The sequence below is a fragment of the Lynx canadensis genome, chromosome B3 (genome assembly GCF_007474595.2).
Source record: "Lynx canadensis isolate LIC74 chromosome B3, mLynCan4.pri.v2, whole genome shotgun sequence".
In the NCBI taxonomy this organism is placed as follows: domain Eukaryota; kingdom Metazoa; phylum Chordata; class Mammalia; order Carnivora; family Felidae; genus Lynx; species Lynx canadensis.
In genome coordinates, this window is record NC_044308.2 from 109,357,605 (window position 1) to 109,380,423 (window position 22,819).

The 22,819-nt window shown below is 38.2% G+C and overlaps 1 protein-coding gene across 1 annotated transcript in view; it reads right to left on the minus strand.

Annotated features, from left to right (window-relative positions):
* KCNH5 (potassium voltage-gated channel subfamily H member 5) overlaps window positions 1-22,819 on the minus strand; it is a 300,949-nt gene that overhangs the window by 246,179 nt on the left and 31,951 nt on the right. The window contains 2 exon segments of the mRNA XM_030320346.1: window positions 2,313-2,441; window positions 6,725-6,831. Of these exon segments, the coding sequence (XP_030176206.1) occupies window positions 2,313-2,441; window positions 6,725-6,831 (236 nt within the window).

Sequence of the window (22,819 nt, forward strand, 5' to 3'; positions counted from 1 at the left end):
CCACTTGGTTGTCATGTGGGTTCAATTTTTACTGAGGGTTTTTATATCTATATTCATGAGAAATATTGGTCTGTAATGTTCTGTTCTCGCAGTGTCTTTTTCTGGCTCTGGTATGAGGGTAGTGCTGGCCTCACAGAATGAGTTAGGGGAGCTCTCTCTGCTTCCATTTTCTAGAAAAGACTGTAGATTTGCCAAAAACAAAAAATAAAAAACAAAAACATCCTTTGTTTTGTCAGTTTATTAACTATTGATTAAATTTATTTAATAGATATAGAATGATTTAGGTTAGCTGTTTCTCCCGGTGCGAGTTCTGGCAGTTTGTTTTTCAAAGACGTGGTCCATTTCCCCTAAAGTATCAATTCAGTGGCTACACAGTTGATCAAAGTATTCTTTTGCAATGCTTTAATGTCCTTCGGATGAGTTGTGATGGCCCTTCTTTAATTTCTGATACTGGTCACCTGCATCTTCTCCCTTTGTTCTCACTTAGCCTGGCTAGAGGTTTATTAACTTTGATGATCTTTTCAAAGAACCAGCTTTGAGTTGTGGTGATTTCCTCTATTTTCCTATTTTCTACTTCATTGATTTCTGCTCCAAGGTTCCTTATTTCTTGTCTTCAGTTTGCTTTGGTTTAAATTGCTCTTTTTTGTCTCCCCAAGGTGGAAGCTTAGGTTATTAATTTTACGTCTTTCTTCTTTTCTAATATATGCACTTAATGTCACATACATTTCCTTCTAACCACTACTTTTGCTGCATCCCATAAATTTGATAAGTTGTATTTTCATTTTCATTTAGTCAAAATATTTTTCTAGCTTACTTTAAGCCTTCTTCTTTGACCCGTGGGCTATTTACAAATGTATTAATTTCCAAATATTTGGAGATTTCTTAGCTCTCTCTGTTATGGATTTCTGGCTTAATTCCATTGTGGTCTAAGAAACTGCCTTTTTTAAGCTTTCTATTCTTTTAAATTTGTCAAGGTGTGTTTTATGGCCAGAATGTGATCTATCCAGTGAATGTTCCATGTAAGCTTGAGAACACATATTCTATTGCTATTGGATGGAGCACCTTCAAATTTTAAAACAAATAAGCATTAAACCTAAATACTATTAGAAGACTATTATATTTTTAAAAATAATGTTTAAATTTATCCTAAACCTCTTAGACACTGAGTCTCTGAGTAAAAGTAAAGGAATAGGTAGTATGAGTCCAAAAGTGAATATTCAATAGTCCAGGAGATGATTTAATATACACATTTTCAGAAACATTTGCAAATAAATTGTCCTATGTTATACTTTAAATGGTTTGCACATTGTAAAATTTTCCTCTTGCAATTTGATACTAACCAGAAACCGACCAGATATAACATAATATATGTGAATCCATATGCAAGGAATAAAACTACAAAATTTTTCTATAATTAGGGTTATGGATGGAAAGATTAAATTTCTGTACCAGTTTTTTTTTTTTTTAAGAGGTAAGAAAAGGACCCAATGTTTGCCAAATACAAAGAGGAAGATCTCATTTTTAGTTTCTGGAGGGATTATTAAAAATAACATTTCATAAAATCTTCTAAGAGTATTTGAAATTCTTCATTTATATGACACCAGTTTTTAATTTAAACATAATTGGAGGGAATAAAATGAGAATATATTACCTAGAAAAGGGGATACATGCACACCACTGACTACTGCTTTCTATAGCCATCTCCCTGAATATTATAGTCAGTATGACTATAGTCAGGATGTTTGTATTTTGCCAGCCACTCACTTGATAACAAAATTATTCTTCACATAAGCTAACAGCATCTACCCAAGACTATCTGCAACAGCTGAATGGGTAAAGGGTGAAAAGTAACCTGAAAAAAATCAGCTAATCAATCACTTAGTAGTTCAACCAAATTCAATCAACCGATCAACTGTGCTGTAAAAGGACTTCACCTAAACTATCTCACAGGTTGTTAAATTTTGTGTTTCTAAAGCTCATCCTGGTAGAAGTTGTTGAAACTCCCATTATATTGATTCTAAATTAATAATGACCTGTGAAATTTCTTCCTTATATCTTATCTAAATTTCTCTTATTATAATTCAAGTTAACCAATTCTCATTTCAACTTTGGATAGCTGTGCTATTTCCATTCAAATGATATGACTGGATAAAACTGATTTTGGATCATTGCTAGCATGAATGTAAAGCAAAAGAAGTACTAATAGTAAAATTGTGTTTTCCAGTTCACCCAATGTATTTTTCTAAACAATAATAACAATATAAATAATTGACAGCCTAATTCTTAAGTGTGGCCATCCCTTTGGAAATTACCTTTTGTTGAATCATCCTCTATTGGCTGTTTGAACAACGTAATATCCTTGAAAGTACATAGGAACAATACCACCTTTTCATGTTCATTTCTTATTGGTGCAATTTGCATATAAAACCAAACAGGGGTTCCTGTAAGAGAGAGAAAGGACAATACAGTGTGACAGATCCACAGCAGTGGTTTGGTCTCCTGCCTTCCCTCTGCCTTCAGCTGCCAACTGCTATGCCAGGAATCAGCACCAAAACAACAATATTTTCATTGCTTTCCAAATCAAGCAACTACCAGTTGCTCAAATATTAATAAACATTTTTGAACCCAAAATACCAGAATTTGAAAGGAGAGCAGAGGGTGTCATTTCACAATGCAGGAGCCCAATGGCAGTCTCACCACTTAAGTAACACCAGCATTCCCTTGAGGTCTGGGTCCCTACACCCCTGCTTCGCTCACCAAATTCCTTTTCATAGTTTCCCCATGCATGACCACTCCTCCATGCTTCTCCTTGTCACTTTGAGAAGTGTTTCCAATTGACTTCAACAGCAATCCCTGATGCTCTGATAAGCAGTCCTCTCGGAGGAACATTTGAAACACTATTCCTATCTCAAGCTTCTCTCATCAGTCAGAGTTATACGATGGCTCTATGCCTTTGACAGCACCCCTACATCAGAGAAAGAGGATGTCAGAAATACTTGATGCCTGTTGTACACAGAGCTCTACCTGAAGCTTGTAAGGCAATCTTAAGAAAAAAAAAAAAGTGTCCCCAACCCTTGAGATTCTTCAGGTGTCTTTATGAGCCACTGCTTCCTATCTCCTTCACTCAAAGAATGAGGCTTGACTCTGCCGCTATGTTCTTTAAACAGTGGCTCCTGCAACCTCCACGAAGCAAAGAGTTTCAGAGCACTTAAGGCTTAGGATTTGGACAAACCAGGAACTGGCATTAGTTCAAATAATAAATATTTGAAGACACAAGAAATGCCTTCAAAGGAGTAATTATCCATTAAGCGATAAAACACTGAAGGAATGTTCCATCTAAGTCAAAGACACAGTTTGCATCATATTCTTTCCAAGCCATCGTGCAGCAAAGCCTCTCCAAATTTCCTATCTTAAAGACATAGAGGCTTTTGTTAGCTTTGGGATTTGGGGAGTGAAATATGCAGCTATTAATAGTCTCTACGTGAGAGTTGATAGCCTATTAGTGGCTTGCAATGAAAACCAAATAGGAAAAACCTTCATACCTTTGGCCAAAAAAAGTCACATAATAATGTCACCGCAAAGGGGAATTTGTCATCTAGACAAGAAGAGATGGTTAACTACCAGGTTCAAGAAATCAAAGAATTAGAGAGAGGAAATTTTTATGGAGTATTCAGTTCGGGTCCTTTGCAACCTGGGGCCTATTGAAAAACATGGCCCTTTCCAAAATGATCACCGCTGACACAGGGATCTCAAAAGCCATCACACCATCTCCCAGACAGCCTTGTTCTTTATTTTCTGCTTCTTATTCTACACCGTGTACCCAACAACTGTGAGTGATGTACGCAGTTTTACAAATCACCAGACACACATGCTCACAGATACATGGCCTATGGCTGTTCCAACACAGTCAACTTGAGACAGCAGGGTTATAAACAGAGAGAAAAGGGCATTAAAAATAAGTCATTTTCCAAGGTCTGTTAAAAATTTGAACAGAAAGAGATGATGTTACATTTCCCATCTTCCTATAAAAACAGCAACTCTTCAAATTTTAGCATAGAGTCAGGGCTGTTTTTAAAATTGCTTTCAGATATGAAGGCAGATTTTTTTTTTCAAGTTGAGCTACAGGGTCAGACTGCCCAAGTAGACAGAAGGTTTGCTGAGTGGCTGGTGAAATATCCATATTCTGGTTTTGGGGTTCAAGGGAGCAGGAAGTCTAAGAGGGTTAGACAGAGAGGACAGTTGTAGACGGAAACTCAGGGCAGTGCCTTGGCACTGATTATCTGGAGTAGCCCAGGCTATCACAGGTCTGCCTTGGTGCAGACAGACCCCTTTAAATCATCATCCCAGAGCTACTGTTTTCTTCTCAACAGTAGAAGCAGCCTACTGCTGATCAGAGCAATGGGCTTTAAAAATAGAGCCTACAAACTGAAATGTCAGTGATGACACATGTTAAATCAGATACCTCAATCCCCTCATTTGCAAAATGCTGTTTAACCTAATTACTTAATGGAAGTATTGGGAAGACTTGGCATTCAGGCATTCCCAAAACATTTATCCACAGACATGTGAATTTTGCTATCTAACATTTTTAAAATTACAAGAACATACTTTTTTCAGTTGATGGTCACAATCCTTCAGGTAACAATTTGCAAGATTTTTTAAAAGTTGCTTTAAGTGTAAGAGAACTCTATTCAAATATATAAATGATATCTATCCTTCTATTAAAAAAAAAAAACTCAATGAAGATCAAAGAATTTCAAACCATTAAAAGAAAGCAAAATACTACCTTGGAAGGAAACGTTTGGGAATGTAAAATTCAAGTTGTTTCTAACATGATTTAAAGGATGTAAGGAAAACAGAATCTCCACAAAGGTATTTTTGAGAAACTCAGAAACTATGAACTTGGCGTTCATGCTTTAAAATCAGGCAAAGATTTGTTTACTCTTCTTAGTGTCAGAGTGAAATGATTTTAGTAATATGGAGTACCCTTGAGTTACTTGCTAAACTTGGGGCATATATCTAAGTCATTCAAAGGAAAACAACCCTATATGAAAATGATTGCAGGGGGCATATGGGTCTACTACAAATTATCAACACAGATATGGACCCGGTGAAAAAGACCCAGAAAACACCTCGAGCTTGACTTTTCTCTGGTAGATGACAGAGCAGATCATTCAGAATGGATTGTTTTCTAGGTGACAAGCCAACAGACATTTGGCTATGACTAAAGAGAAATACCTCTCTGGCCTTGATTCTAAAATGAAAGATAAAATGATAAGACATTCCATAGGTAAAACCATTAAAAACCAACATTCCCATTACCAAGTACACTAATCTTAAAGCAATGCCCGTGGTTGTTGTTATCCCTTTGATGACCCATTAATAAAAAGAGAAAACTAAGTTCAATTCTAAATAACTTATAGTGAATAAATGTTTGAGGTAAGATGGAGAGAATGAACTATGCTGCAAACACTCCAACCCACTCTGAACATGGAACAAGTGTTTCCTGTTGAAGCTAAAATGCTTCCCAAACTGGGGAAGGATTTAGTGACCATCAGTTTCCACTAAGGTAACAATTGGCTTTGCTATCATTTATCATTAACACTAAATAAATTGAAGCATTGTATGAAGTGACTATTCACTTAAAAAAAAAAAAAGATCAATTTGGGAAAAAGAAATAAAAGTAACCAGACTACTCAAAGAAAACAAATTAGAAAGGAAAGTTGGTGGGGCGCCTGGGTGGCTCAGTTAAGCATCTGACTTCAACTCAGGTCATGATCTCGCAGTTTGTGAGTTGAAGGCCCATGTTGGGCTCTGTGCTGACAGCTCAGAGCCTGGAGCCAGCTTTGGATTCTGTGTCTCCTGCTCTCTCTACTTCTCTCTGCTCACTCTCTTTCTCTCTCAAAAATGAATAAACATAAAAAGAAAGAAAGAAAGAAAAAGAAAGAAAGAAAGAAAGAAAGAAAAGAAAAGAAAGAAAGAAAGAAAAAAGAAAAGAAAGAAAAAAAGAAAACTTGGTTGTGGAGTATACTAGTTGGTTGTTGTTTGGCTGGCTTTTCCCTCGAACACTGAAAGAGTCCAGATCATGGGGTCTCATGTTTATAATATAATTTATTATACAATGCACAATTTCTCAGTCACAAATTCTGCCCCAGAGAAGACCTCACCATAACCAACGCAAATTTACCAGCTGGGAATGGCCTATTCTGAAAGTAATGAATACTTTTGTAAGCCTTCCACACAAAAGAGTCAGAGTCTAGCAAAAGGCCATATTGTTAAAGACTGACCTCAAAAAGATATCACACGTCATTGATGCACATGTAGAAAAGTAATCACACATACTGTGATACTAATCACCTTTTCCTTTAACCATAAGAAGAAATGAATGAATTTGTCTGTCATCTTTAGTTGCTGTCATATAACTACAGGATCTTTACCATAAATATTATAAAACATTTTGCCATCTGACACACACACACACACACACACACACACACACAAAATCACACTAATGCACCGTATTTTTCTGTTATTCCTCAAAAGGTTGCTTTTCATAGGTATAATCATTTATTAGTTTTGCTATCTAATTTTATCAGCACCCCCTGCTTTTGCCAAGAAAAGAAACAAAGTTTTATATTCTCCCTACACTACAGCTCAATTACCACTAACCAAAACATAACGTTCATCAGAGTTGACACATCTTATTGATAATTTAGATACATACTGTTTTTCTTGTACAGAAGAACTTCAAAGCAATTTGACTCGTAGTTGTCAAAAGTCTGCCTCACTTTCTCAATGGTCTTCTTGTCAGTCAATTCTCCATACATAAAACTGGAAAAAACAATCCATTTCAGTTTTTTGTTTTTGTGGGTTTTTTTTGTTTGTTTTTTTGCTTTTCAAATGCTATATAAAATTACATAGCCTGTCTTTTTGGGTTAAGTATTCACATTTAGTTACAAAATAAAATGTTGCTCTCACAAGAGGAAATAAATTATTGAAACGATGTTTTAATCATGACTTAAACTTCCTGCTAACATCTAGGTTTAGAAGTTATTTCAAACGTACAGAGAGAGAGAAAGAGAGTTATCAATTTACATAGTTCCTATAGGCACAAATTTCAGTTACTACGGTTGAGTTAAATAAATCCAACAGTTCCTATAGGTTCAAATTTCAGTTATCATAGTATAATAACTAAACATCTGCATAAAATATAAACTTTTCTGCTAGCTCCCCAGCCTACAAATGACTGGTAAATGAAAGATACACATCATAATCAGTAACCAATCCCATTACTTCTTTTCAAGCCCCTCAATATTGGTCATGGTGCATTTGTTATTAAGTTCGTGCCCACAAAGCATGTAGTTGTGTTGCCTCCTTGGTTCTCAGCAATGAGCCCACATGACATTTTACAAATATGGATCATCAAAAGCAGGAATTAGCTATCACAGATTGACCAGCAAATGATAATGCTGGAAGTGACATTCAAATTGAACACACATGAAGGTATAGATGAAACACAGCTGTGGGAATGTTGACACTGCTGTCACTTAAGAGATTCTAGGGCACCTGGGTGGCTCAGTCAGTTAAGTATCTGACTCTTGATTTCAGTTCAGGTCATGATCTCACAGCAGGTGACATCAAGCCCTGCAATTAGGCCCTGCACTAACAGCATGGAGCCTGCTTGGGATTCTCTCTCTCCTCCTCTCTCTGCCCCTCCCCAACTGATGCTTGCTCTCTCTCTCTCAAAATAAATAAACTTAAAAAAAAAATGGAGAGAGACTCTAGATATGCAAACAGAGGAATTGAGGGAGGGCGAACTTATCAACATAAGTCAGGACAGTGGTTGAGACACAAAGGATCAAAGCTTCCCAGAGGAAGTGATGCCAGTAAAAAAAAAATTCACATTAAAAGAGGTCTAGGAGAGAGTGCACAACAGTGAAAGTACAAGGATAAAATAGTCGAGGCTGATACAGATTTACAAAGGAGCATGAGCCTTTACTAAGAGAGAAAAAAAACCTCTCTTCATGTCATGCTATATTACAAGAAGGCAAGTATTATTCAAGTGACTTGTGATCGTTTTTTACAAAGAAATGAAACACTTTAATTCTCAGTGTTTCTTACATTCTAAACCAGTGTGCTAAATATTAGTTTTACTATTATTTGCATTTCCCTCCATTTATGATCAACAGTAAGAGAGTTTTTAATGTTTTGACAGACGTTGTTAAAGGTCACAGAATAATCACAAATTTTTCCCCTGAGTGTTAAGATCGTATCACATAGTTTCAACTTGCATGGTCTTTTTTATCCTCCCATACAACAAGGAAACGTGAAGACTCCATGTGACAACATAATGACAAGCATTCTCATCAGTTCTTCTCATCAATTAAGACAGGTGCAGGTAGGAGGGGCCAACATGGCCGAGAAGTAGGGGGATCCATACTTCCCACGTCTCTAAAACAAAGAAGTGCTGAAGCCAAAGGACTTTGAACCCCAAGAGTCTGGGAGGAAAAGAGACTGAATCTACCAGAAAGAAGCCAGCACAACTTGAGAGACCATAGGTAGGCGATTGCTAACTGGGGGAGATAAAACGGGCCGCGTAGGCACGAAGGGGGCAGGGAGGGGGGGCTGGGGGGGTGGGTTCCCTTCTGCGGAGACGAAGAGAAAGAGCGGCTAGGGAAGTTCAGAACTGTATCTGGACAAGAGAAAAACCTCGGACTGGGACCGAGAGGGAACCCATCTCTAACTGCAGGGATTTCTTCAGACTGGGGCCGGCTCCCTGTTCACGTACCTGGGGAGGAGGGGAGCCAGCCCTGGGCTGGTGGTAGATCAGGGGCACTGTCTGCCGTAGGAGAAAGCGGTCCCCTCCCTGGAGGGCAGCGCGGTAGGACAAAGCCTGCCACGTCTGCCACCCCCAGGCTCAGTGGCCTCCAGGGCGCAGTCCGCAGCAGGAAAGAGCAACCCCCTTCCTGGAGTGCTGTGGGAAAAGACAAAGCCGGCCTGCATCTGCCACCCCCAGGGGTCGGTGGCACAGTCTGCAGAGGAAGAGGCGGTCCTCCCTGAAGCACAGTGGCACAGACAAAGCGAGCCAGGGCCACACTTCCGCCGCTGAGAGGCGTTTCCCCAGCGCCAGAGTGCGCGGAGCCGGTCTTTGAATCCTAGCCAAGCGCAGGGTCAGGGGAGTTGGCAGAGCGAGAAGGACCGCGCCGTCTGTACCCGCGGCACAGTGAAGACGACTCAAGTGGAGTCCAGCGGGTCTGTGGAGAAGAAAATGGGGGACCACCGCCATTTTCCCTCCACCACCACCACCAGGGCGGGGCCTCAGGGATGGGTCTGCAGGGGCCCACCGTGGAGGCGGGACCAGCCTACACCAAACCACGCCCCTCAGTGAGGCGGGACCAGCCTACACCAAACCACGCCCCTCAGCACTGGGTAACTGCACATCCTCTGGAGCCAGACGGACCCTGTTTAACCAGACGGACAGCTCCTCTAGAGGAGCGCTGCAGCATTGCCTGGATTAATTCTAGGTCAACTCTGGATATATAGATATAGTCTACCCACCCCCCCCCCCATTTCTCCTCCTTATCTCTTCCCTCCTCTAGGCTGGTTACTCTGGTTATTGGTTTGTCTAAACAGACATATTTCATCCATTCTCTTGATACATGCTCTACACCTCCTTCTTTACTTTCCTTTCTCTCTCTGGAATAATGAAGCCATATAGTTTCTCTGTCTGGATAACTCTATCTTCATTTCTTTTTCCCCACCTCCTTCCTCACTTTCCTTTCTCTCTCTCAGGATTGAGCCTTTTAGTCTCTCTGCCTGGTCAATGTTTATTTTTCCTCCCCGCCCCCCCCCCAGCCATTTCTCTCTTTGTATGTGTTTGTCCATCAGCACCACTTCCACCCTGTCCTTTACTTGTGGCTGGTGTTTCTGGTTTTTTGCTTTTGATTGTTTTTAGTTTTTTGCTTTTTTTGTTTTTATTTGTTTTATGTTTGTGTGTTTGCATGCTTTTGTTTCCTGTTTGTCTATCTGTTTTCTTTTACAGGGCTATTCCAAGGAACAAATCAAAGCACATCTGGTGGAGGGTCCAAAACATCACTACAAGTAGGGAAATAAAATAACCAAAGTCACAACAACAGTGAGCAAGTAACACTCTCCAAAAAACACCTCCTGAAGGGCCAGGCCCTGGACGGTGTATGACCCTCCTTTAATATAGCAGTGCTCACAGGTGCAGAGCACACAACAAACTTTTAAAACTCTTAAGGACAGAAAACTAACCAAAATGACGAAACGGAAGAATTCTCCTCAAAAGAAATTCCAGGAAGAAGTGACAGCTAAAGAATTGATCAAAACAGATTTAAGCAATATAACGGAACAAGAATTTAGAATAATAGTCATAAAATTAATCGCTGGGCTTGAAAAAAGCATAGAGGACAGCGGAAAATCTATTGCTACAGAGATCAAGGGACTAAGAAATAGTCATGAGGAGCTAAAAAAATGCTATAAATGAGGTGCAAAATAAAATGGAGGGGGCCACAGCATGAATTGAAGAGGCAGAGGGGTGAATAGGTAAATTAAAGGATAAAATTATGGAAAAAGAGGAAGCTGAGAAAAAGAGAGATACAAAAATCCAGGATTAGAAGGGGAAAATTAGAGAACTAAGTGATGCAAACGGAACAGTATCCATATCATAGGAATTCCAGAAGAAGAGAGAGAGAAAGGGGCTGAAAGTGTAGTTGAACAAATCATAGCTGAGAACTTCCCCGATCTGGGGAAGTAAACAGGCATTGAAATCCAAGAGGCACAGAGAACCCCTTTCAGACATAATTTGAATTGATCTTCTGCACAACATATCATAGTGAAACTGGCAAAATACAAGGATAAAGAGGAATTCTGAAAGAAGCTAGGGATAAATGGGCCTTAACTAATACAAAGGTAGAAACATAAGGATAGTAGCAGACCTATCTACTGAAACTTGGCAGGCCAGAAAGGAATGGCAGGAAATCTTCAATATGATTAGCAGAAAAAATATGCAGCCAAGAATCCTTTATCCAGCAAGTCTGTCATTCAGAATAGAAGGAGAGATAAAGGTTTTCCCAAACAAACAAAAACTGAAGGAATTCATCACCACTAAAGCAACCCTACAAGAGATCCTAAGGGGGACTCTGTGAGTGAAATGTTGCAAGGACCACAAAGTATCAGAGACATCACTACAAGCATGAAACCTACAGATAACACAATGACTCTAAACCCGTATCTTTGGACAATAACACTGAATGTAAATGGACTAAATGCTCCAACCAAAAGACATAGGTTATCAGAATGGAAAACAAAACAAAACAAAACAAAAAAAAACAAAAAAAAAAAAAACAAGATTCATCTATTTGCTGTCTACAAGAGACTCATTTTAGACCTGAGGACACCTTCAGATTGAAAGTGAGGAGATGGAGAACTACCTATCATGTTACTGCAAGTAAAAAGAAAGCTAGAGTAGCCATACTTATATCAGACAAATTAGGCTTTAAATTAAAGGCTGTAACAAGAGATAAAAAAGGGAATTATATAATAATTACAGGGTCTATCCATCAGGAAGAGCTAACAATTATAAATGTCTATGCATTGAATTTGAAAGCACTCAAATATATAAAACAATCACAAACATAAGCAACGTTACTGATAAGAATGTGGTAATTGCAGGGCACTTTAATACTCCACTTACAACAACTGGATAGATCATCTAGACAGAATCAGTAAAGAAACAATGGCCCTGAACAATACATTGGACCAGATGGACTTGACAGATATATTTAGAATTATGCATCCCAAAGCAAGAGAGTGTACCTTCTTCTCAAATACACATGGAACATTCTCCAAGATAGATCACATACAGGGTCACAAAACAGCCCTCAATAAATATAAAAGAATTGAGATGATACCATGCACACTTTCAGATCACAATGCTATGAAACTTGAAATCAACCACAGGAAAAAGTCTGGAAAACCTCCAAAAGCATGGAGGTTAAAGAACATCCTACTAAAGAATGAATGGGTCAACCAGACAATTAGAGAAGAAATTTAAAAATATATGGAAACAAATGAAAATGAACATACAACAACCTAAACCCTTTGGGATGCAGCAAACCCTTTGGGATGTCCTAGGAGGAAAATACATTGCAATCCAGGCCTATCTCAAGAAACAAGAAAAATCCCAAATATAAAATCTAACAGCACACCTAAAGGAACTAGAAACAGAACAGCAAAGATACCCCAAACCCAGCAGAAGAAGAGAAATAATAAAGAATAGAGCAGAAATAAACCATATAGAATCCAAAAAAAAAAAAAAAAACACACCAGTAAAACAGATAAATGAAACCAAGAGTTGGTTTTTTGAAAAAATAAACAAAATTGATAAACCACTAACCAGGCTTCTCAAAAAGGAAAGAGAGGACCTAAACAGATAAAATCACGAATAAAAATGGAATTATTACAACCAATCCCTCAGAAATACAGGCAATTATCAGAGAATACTATGAAAAATTATATGCCAACAAACTGGACAACCTGGAAGAAATGGACAAATTCCTAAACACCCACACACTACCAAAACTCAAACAGTAAGAAATAGAAAATTTGAACAGACCCATAACTAGTGAAGAAATTGAATCAGTTATTAAAAATAAGAGTCCAGGACCAGATGGCTTCCCTGGGGAATTCTACCAGACATTTAAAACAGAGTTAATATCTATCCTTCTCAAGCTGTTCCAAAAAATAGAAAGGGAAGGAAACCTTCCAGACGCATTCTATGGAGCCAGCATTACTTTGATACCCAAACCGGACAGAGACCCAGCAAAAAAAGAAAACTACAGGCCAATGTCCCTGATGAATATGGATGTAAAAATTCTCAACACGATACTAGCAAATCAAATTCATCAGCATATAAAAAGAATTATTCACCATGATCAAGTGGGATTCATTCCTGTGCTGCAGGGTGGATTCGATATTCACAAATCAATCAATGTGATACATCACATTAATAAAAGAAAAGATAAGAACCATATGATCCTGTCAATAGATGCATAAAAAACATTTGACAAAATACAGCATCCTTTCTTAATAAAATCCTTCAAGAAAGTTGGGATAGACGGAACATACTTAAACATCATAAAAGCCATTTATGAAAAGCCCACAGCTAATATCATTCTCAATGGGGAGAAACTGAGAGCTTTCCCCTTGAGATCAGGAACACGACAGGAATGTCCACTTTCACTGCTGTTGTTTAACATAGTGTTGGAAGTCCTAGCATCAGCAATCAAAAAACAAAATGAAATTAAAGGCATTAAAATTGGCAAAGATGAAGTCAAACTTTCACTTTTCACAGACGACATGATACTCTACATGGAAAACCTAACAGACTCCACCAAAAGTCTGCTAGAACTGTTACATGACTTCAGCAAAGTCTCAGGATACAAAATTAATGTACAGAAATTAGTTGCATTTTTATATACCAATAATGAAGCAACAGAAAGAGAAATAAAGAAACTGATCCTATTCACAATTGCACCAAGAATCATAAAATACCTAGGCATAAACCTAACCAAAGATGTAAAAGATCTGTATGCTGAAAACTATAGAAAGCTTATGAAGGAAACTGAAGAAGAAACAAAAAAATGGAAAAACATTCCATGCTCATGGATTGGAAGAATAAATATTGTTAAAATGTCAATACTACCCAAAGCAATCTACACATTCAATGCAATCCCAATCAAAATTGCACCAGCATTCTTCTCAAAGCTAGAACAAACAATCCTAAAATTTTTATGGAACCACAAAAAGACCCCGAATAGCCAAAGTAATATTGAAGAAGAAAACCAAAGCGGGAGGCATCACAATCCCAGACTTTAGCCTCTACTACAAAGCTATAATCATCAAGACAGTATGGTATTGGCACAAAAACAGACACATAGACCAATGGAATAGAATAGAGAACCCAGAATTGGACCCATAAATGTATGGCCAACTAATCTTTGACAAAGCAGGAAAGAATATCCAATGGAAAAAAGACAGTCTCTTTAACAAATGGTGCCCAGAGAACTGGATGGCAACATGCAGAAGAATTAAACTAGACCACTTTCTTACACCATACACAAAAATAAAACTCTAAATGGATGAAGGACCTGAATGTGAGACAGGAAACCATCAAAACCCTAGAGGAGAAAGCAGGAAAAAAACCCTTTGACCTCAGCACAGCAATTTCTTACTCAACACATCTCCAAAGGCAAGGGAATTAAAAGCAAAAATGAACTGTTGGGACCTCATCAAGATAAAAACCTTTTGCACTGCAAAGGAAACAATCAACAAAACTAAAAGGCAACCAATGGAATGGGAAAAGATATTTGCAAATGACATAACAGACAAAGGGTTAGTATCCAAAATCTATAAAGAACTCACCAAACTCCACACCCGAAAAACAAATAATCCAGTGAAGAAATGGGCAGAAGACATGAATAGACACTTTTCTAAAGAAAACATCCAGATGGTCAACAGACACATGAAAAGATGCTCAACATCACTCCTCATCGGGGAAATCCAAATCAAAACCACACTGAGATACCACCTCATGCTGGTCAGAGTGGATAAAATGAACAAATCAGGAGACCATAGATGCTGGCAAGGATGTGGAGAAATGGGAACCCTCTTGCAATGTTGGTGGGAATGCAAACTGGTAAAGCCACTCTGGAGAAGTGTGGAGGTTCCTCAAAAAACTAAAAATAGATCTACCCTATGACCCAGCAATAGCACTGCTAGGAATTTACCCAAGGGATACAGGAGTGCTGATGCATAGGGGCACATGTACCCCAATGTTTATAGCAGCACTTTCAACAATAGCCAAATTATGGAAAGAGCCTAAATGTCCACCAACTGACAAATGGATAAAGATGTGGTTTGTATATACAATGGAATACTTCTTGGCAATGAGAAAGAATGAAATCTGGTCATTTGTAGCAACATGGATGGAACTGGAAGGTATTATGCTAAGTGAAATAAGTCAGGCAGAGAAAGACAGATACCATATGTTTTTATTCATATGTGGATCCTGAGAAACTTAACAGAAGACCAGGGGGGAGGGGAAGGGGAAAAAAAGTTACAGAGAGGGAGGGAGGCAAACCATAAGAGACTCTTAAATACTGAGAACAAACTGAGGTTTGATGGGAGGTGGGGGAGAGGGGAAAGTGGGTGATGTGCATTGAGGAGGGCACCTGTTGGGATGAGCACTGGGTTTTGTATGGAAACCAATTTGACAATAAATTATATTTAATTAAAAAAAAAAGATAGGTGCAGGTATGGGGGCCCCTGGGGGCTCAGTCAGTTAAGTGTCCAACTTTGGCTCAAGTCATGATCTTACGGAGTTTGAACCCTGCATCGGGTTCTGTGCTGTCAGCTCAGAGCCTGGAGATTGCTTTAGATTCTGTGTCTCCCTCTCTCTCTGCTCCACCCCCACTCATGCTCTGTCTCTCTCTGTCTCTCAAAAAATGAATAAACGTTAAAATTTAAAGATAGGTGCAGATATGGCTCATGGGAGGAAAATAATGGTGAGAAATTGAAGGAGACACACACTGTTGCCATGGTTATGGGGAACATACAAAACATAAATTAAAAAGTGAAATTTTACATGCCACAAAAATTTCCTAATGTTTGAAATTATCCACTTTTCTAAGCGAATTTCACCAAAAGTCTGAAAATCTACAAAATAGAACTCAGTCAAGGACTACAAGCCTCTAAAACTCTACTCTGATGCTTTCACGATCTTTAGCTGTGCATCTGGTTCTAGATACACAGTCCTACTAGTTAGCATAGTTGTCCAGATCATTTAGTCCACCAGGAGAGAATATGTGGCACTTCCAGATACCTTGAATAAATTTTTTGAAGGTCCATGTATATCTTTGTTATTGTTTTTCATCCAGTTTCAATGACTTAGCATATTGGCCAGAGGCTGATCCGAGTGTGATAGAGACTAAAGCTTATACAATTTTAGGGACCCTCTTTAAAGAAAAAATAACATAAAATTATAAAACAAGATTAGGTACAGAGCTTTGAAAGACTTCCACTCAAGTGAGGGCCCCTGAAGGTTAAGATTCATGATCTTCATGGGAAATCTGGCCGTAAATGTATCAATCTAGAAAATTTATAACATGAAAAGCATAGTTGGATAGCAAGATCCAGAAAAACTAGAAGATCCTATAGGAATGCCGTATCAGAACCAGAAATTACAGAGTGATGGCCCATCTTATGATAATACTAACCTAGGCAACTAGAATTCTAGAAACTAAGAAATGAAAGGAAATGGATGAGGTTTACCAAAGACTGCCCAGTCTGCATTCTGCATTTTCAAAAAAGAATTTTCATTGTCATCATAATAGTAAGTTAAGCAAGAGAATCTCAGAATAAAATGGCAGATTCTAACTCCATAATCTCGGTGTCAGACTCACATAGAAAGCTCTCAGAGCCTACCTGTAAGACAGCATTGAAAAGCCATTGCTTCCACCAAAGACTAAACTCTGCCTCGTGAGAATTTTGTGAAAATCTCTTGCAGGCATTACTGTGAAACTAGAATTAAAGAGCACAAAGACACCCTCCTTCCCCTCCAGAAGGGGAGGAGTTGAAGTGTGGAGGTTCCTCAAAAAACTAAAAAAATTAAGACACTAGTTTAATACTGTTAATATTTTTTATAGGGTGAACTTTTTAAATCAACCAGGTTTTTTTTAATTGACTGTGATTTTTAATCTAAAAACTCCTTAATAGAGGAAAAAAAAAAAAAAAAAACATTGGGTTTCCTGAGTGGACCAGTCAGTTAAGTGTCTGACTCCTGACTTTGGTTCATATCATGATCTCACAGTCATGAGATCAAGCCCTACATCAGGCTTGGGGATCCTGCTTGGGAATCTCTCTCTCCCCTTCTTTCTGCCCCTCCCCCACTTTTGCACACGCACATGCAAAATAAATAGATAAACATTAAAAAAAAGAATGAAAGAAAACATTTAAAAAACAGAAAAAAAGTTAAGATAATTAAGGCAACTAAATGTTTATGGTCTTATAAAGAAAGAAAAAAACCATTTAACTCTTGTTAGTAAATGTCAGAGCTCTATGGTTCAATAAAATAAAACACAATATCCGCAATTGGCCAACAGAAAAACATTTAAAAAAGAAAGTGTCTATAATATACCAAGCAATTAAAATAAAAATTTTGAAAAATCAACTCTAACAGGTTTTAAAAATAAGTGACAACTCAAAATTCCAAAATTCTTGGAAATTGATGTGATAATACCACTTAATAACAAATACAACACAAGTCTGATTCAGTGAAAATTCTAAAGATGAAAACAAGCAACTTTTTAACATTTATTTATTTTTGAGACAGAGAGAGAGAGAGCATGAACAGGGGAGAGTCAGAGAAAGAGGGAGACACAGAATCTGAAACAGGCTCCAGGCTGTGAGCTGTCAGCACAGAGCCTGACGTGGGGCTCGAACCCACGGACCGCGAGATCATGACCTGAGCTGAAGTCGGATGCTTAACTGACTGAGCCACCCAGGTGCTCCACAACTTTCTAAGTAAAGTCAGAAAACTCTATAATGTATTCTTCACTAATTTAGCCGTTTTAGCGGTAAAATTGCCTGTCATAATAAAGGCACTTGAAGAAAAAAAAATCCTAGATTATTACATTCTGAATACTTTCTTAAAGTTAGTCTTCTATTTTGTTATATTTTTCACTCACATTTTTCATTTTATGTTTATTAAACCACATATTTCCAGTGACAGAACACATATTTGAAGTGGTAAAATTCAGCAATTAACTAATAAAAAATATTTCAAAACAAACTATAAGGAATGTCTGAAATGTATTATCCATTCTTCCAATGAAAGGACATATTTCCATCTGAAGTTGCCCAAACTGACTAAATCAGTGCTTCCACAAAGTCTATAGGAATATGGCACATTTGTTTATTTGCTTGGCTATTTTACACGTAAATGTTGAGTGTCTTTATCAAGGTTTCCAGCAGCCTGACTCCGGATGACTAAAGCTCAACGCAGTCTTTGAATGGTTAATGGAATCTGAAGGAAACCAAGATTCAGAAATGGTAATCCTCAGGCTTTTGAAACTATATACCTATATCGTAATTTTACACATTTCTTGCGTATATCCTCCAGGAATATATAGTGGGAATACAGAAAAACATTTCAGAACTTCAAGCTGCTCTCTCAGACAGAATGCCAAGCTTCCCTTACAGTAATTATACATGAGTACTACAAGTGCACTGTTATCTTATTGAAAAGAAAAGAAAATTAGATGCACAGATGCTGTCTCCGTTATAATATTGAGTGATCATGATATAACAGAAGACCACTGCACCATTTACAAACTGCATAATTCATGGGCAAATCATATAATTGCTTGGACTCTCAGTTTCCTCATCAGTAAAATGATGATAATGTTCATATACCTCAGAGGGTGAGGGCTTTAAAAGGATAATGCACATGCAGTTGCAAATTATAATGTGCTATACACTGCCTGAAATATTACTGGAAATGCCCCCTATGGGTGGGGTTAGAAGAAAGCTCCTCCAGCCCTAGCCCCAACCCCACTACTCTCTAGCTCCTCTATAATTCTAGAACAGGGGTTGGGCCATGCTTGCTAATGGGCAGGGTCACTGTATCTTAAAGGGATACATATATCATTTTGTGTGTCTTCTTTCTTTGTGAGCCGATGAGGGTGAAATATAAATCCATTCAGGACCTGCTCCTGAATAATCTTGCCACTTTTCTTGCCACATGATAAACCGGTGATAAAATTTGGTCTTAGGATAGGAAGAAGTTTTCCTGAGGTCTGGCCTAGGCTATATCCACCAGGCCTGAGCATTCAGCAGTATACCTTTCATGTCTTTCCTGCCCTAGCAAATTTCTAAGGTGATGTAGGTTTGCTTTACAGCAGGATTTACTTATTCTTGGATCCTTTATTCTGCCAGCAAAAGCTCACAACAAGCCTCATTATGATACCTACCAGCAAGAATGGCTATAAGTGTTGACAGATTTCCAGGAGAGACAGGAACCTCACAAACAAAAAAAATATATAACCTATTCATGAGTTCTGCCAATCTATCTTAATCTGCTAATGGTCAACGATGTTCCTGGACTAAAATGCCATATTCAGTCACCACAAAAAGGATAATATTATTTATAGGCTGTAATTCACAACCTAGGATAGCTTCATCACAGAAACCACACAGATTGACTTAATGCAGTGGGTAAATGTGGTCTCTAGCTCGGAATCAGCCACAAGAATAAAATTATCACAAAAGTTAATGGGAGAATGAGCTCAAATAGTCAAAGAATCAAAAAGAAGCCTGAGAGAGAGGGAGTAAGGAGGAAATTTTAGAAACAAATAACACAGCTTTCAAAATCTGAAAGAGGTAATTTTAAAATAAATCAAGGAGTTACTTTATACAGTGAATCATAACCAAAAGGTTTCACAACCCATTAATTTATAGGTGTTTAAGAAGATTTAGATAGAGTCATAGTGGTAGATCCATGGTGTGTAACTAATGGAAACTAGGGATGGCACTGGACATCTAACCTTTGGAGTGTGACGTCCCTGAGGCACCTCTGCTCTCCAACACTTTCCCTCAGTGCCACCGTGTGAATCAGAGCCCTCAGCCAAGTGTCACCACACCAAGTGGCATCCCTCATGCGTACTGTGCTCTGGCTGGCTGAAAGGACCCTGTGCTAATGAAACTCCTTGTGAAGTACATCCAATAAAGTGCCTCTTAATTGTTTCATTGTCTAATTTGATGGCTTGGGTAATGGATTATTAATGAGCCTTCCAGAAAAAAAAATGTATTTGAAAGTATCTATCTACTCCAATCCTCCGTACCTGTATGATTGCTCTTCTCACCTCTCTAAAAACAGCACAGCTCTGGGGCGCCTGGGTGGCTCCGTCGCTTAAGCATCTGACTCTTGATTTCAGCTCAGGTCATGATCTCATGGTTGGGAAGTCTGAGCCCCACATTAAGCTCTGTGCTGACAGTGCAGAGCCCCCTTGGGATTCTCACTCTCCTTCTCTGTCCCTTTCCTCGCCCCCTCCCCCGACTCAAAATAAATAAACACTTAAAAAATAAAAATAAAAACAAACAAGAACAGAGGGATTTTTAAAAATCTCAGGTTAATCAAAGGTAAAATGCTAAAGTGATTTCTACCCTACTTATGATAGTATGTTTTGATGCCTTCAACCAACGTTAGGACTTCCTGGGGGTCATGAGATAAGATCAGATGCTACTAAATGCCATTCCCCCAAAACCTACAATCACCTTTTTTTTTTTTTTTTTTTTAAATTTTTTTTTTCAACGTTTATTTTATTTTTGGGACAGAGAGAGACAGAGCATGAACGGGGGAGGGGCAGAGAGAGAGGGAGACACAGAATCTGAAACAGGCTCCAGGCTCTGAGCCATCAGCCCAGAGCCTGACGCGGGGCTCGAACTCACGGACCGCGAGATCGTGACCTGGCTGAAGTCGGACGCTTAACCGACTGCGCCACCCAGGCGCCCCTACAATCACCTTTAAATATGCAGTATGTTTTGTGTCCTTCAATAAATAGCAAAATAGCCCAAAGGCTTGGAAATGCAATTATTAGACAATGAAATGGACTAGATTTGAAATTCCTGGTAATCCTCAAGTATCATAAGAATGTTTTTGAAATTTTAGCCAAAACAAAATGAGATGGTACATAGGACATATCACATTTTTTTAAAGTTTATTTATTTACTTTGAGAGAGAGAGAGAGAAAACGTGAGCAGGTGAGGGGCAGAGAGAGAGAGAAAGAGAGAATCCCAAGCAGGCTCTGCTCTGTCAGTGCGGAGTCCTACTCGGGGCTCGAACTCCCAAACAGTGAGATCATGACCTGAGTTGAAATCAAGAGTCTGACACTTAACAGACTGAGCCATCCAGGCGCCCCACCACACATCACATGTTTAAAAATAGAAATGTAGATACTATTGTGAAATACAAGGATTGAGGAAAATGGTAATACTCCTTCATGGCTGCTGAGAGAGGAAACAGAAAGGTACTCTGGACAGCCATCTGGCAGCAGTTAATTTACAAATTCGGCATACATTCTACTCTCCGGCAACACTACTTCTGGGTGTGGAGACAAACAGTTTCTCACACGGGGCCACAAGAAGATGTGTACGAAGATATTTGTTGTTGAATGTAGCAAAATGTCAGAAGTTCGAGTTCACAACTGCTAGAATAGATAATAAAACAGAAGGCTGTGAAGACATTTGGGCACCATACAGCGTCAGACATAATGAAAGAGATTGTCATATGGCAACATAAAAACCTCTCAATAACAAAAGGTTGAGTGAAACAGTAAGAAACTACCAATCTTACTGCATGGTATGACTTATGTAGATTTTAAAAACAAACACACACAAAGTAACATCACTTCAAGAATATACTTATTTAATAAACAAACAGAAGATGGATCTGAAAGACACCCAATAAACATGCTACAATGAATAGCTATGGAAAAGGAAGGGGGTGGAATGAAGGGGAAAGGAAATCAAAGACAAGAAAAAGAAATAAAATAAAAGGGAGACTTTGCCCAGAAGGATCACAATACTATGGGAAGAAACTGAGGAGTATGTTTAGTTTAGTAGTTAATTTGTTGCACCTGGTCTAATGGGAGACTGAGAAGGACAAAGAGAAATAAGAAAGCAGAAGAACTAAATATTAGCTTCTTGATATTGCAAAATCACAATGAACAGTTTTTCATTTTCTCAAACAATTCATGTTTGATTATTTTAAAATACTTTAATCCATCTAATGAAAGCTGTATAAAAAGATGATTTATTGTTTCAGCATATAAAATGACGTATATTTTCTTCACAAACGGATGCCCACTGACTTGTAGTTTCTTATTCTGTTACATTTGCCTAACATTTGTCATTATGAAACTCAGTAAAATTCTTTGAAATATTTGCAAGGCTATCCTCAGTATCGAGTTATCTCCAACTAGAATTCAGTGATTCCAAACTCTATAATAACTTTTAGCATTAACAATGTGTTTCTAAATGTGTATATAATTTTTGCCTTTCCTTCTCGTTTCTTTGTGTGTAATATTCAAAGGCTTTTATAGATTTATACTGGAAATAGAAAAAAGCCATATGTAAAAAAAAAATCAGAATCATAATACAGATACTGTTCTGTAACCTTTTTGTTGTTGTTGCTGGTTAATTGGTTGGTCAGTTCATTTTTTTTACTTAAAAAATATGTTGTTAGCTTCTTTCAGTGTCTTATCCTTCCAACATATGATTTAGAAAGTTTGGCTTTGCCATAATATTTTTTAACAAACCCACAACTGGACATTTTAACTATTTCCAGGACTTCATTCTTCTAAAAAATGCTGCAGTAAACATAAAATGAGTAGAGTTTAATTTTTTAAAGGGACAAAGAAGTTTAGAAGCAGAGTACATTAAAATCAACTATGCCTATAAGAAAACCTGATAAGGCTCAAATATCATCTGCTCATATATCAGATGCTAGTCTTCATTGTTCCACGAAGGCATTAAGCTGGTTGCGATTTCTAGGTTAGCAAAACACACAGGGTGTTTCATGCAATCAAGTAATAATTGTTTACATAAGAATATTACTTTGAGGGGCCCCTGGGTGGTTCAGTCCGTTAAGCGTCCGTGTCTTAATCTCGGCTCAGGTCATGATCTCAGGGTTGGTGGGATTGAGCCCCACCTGAGGCTCTGCACTGACAGCACAAGACTG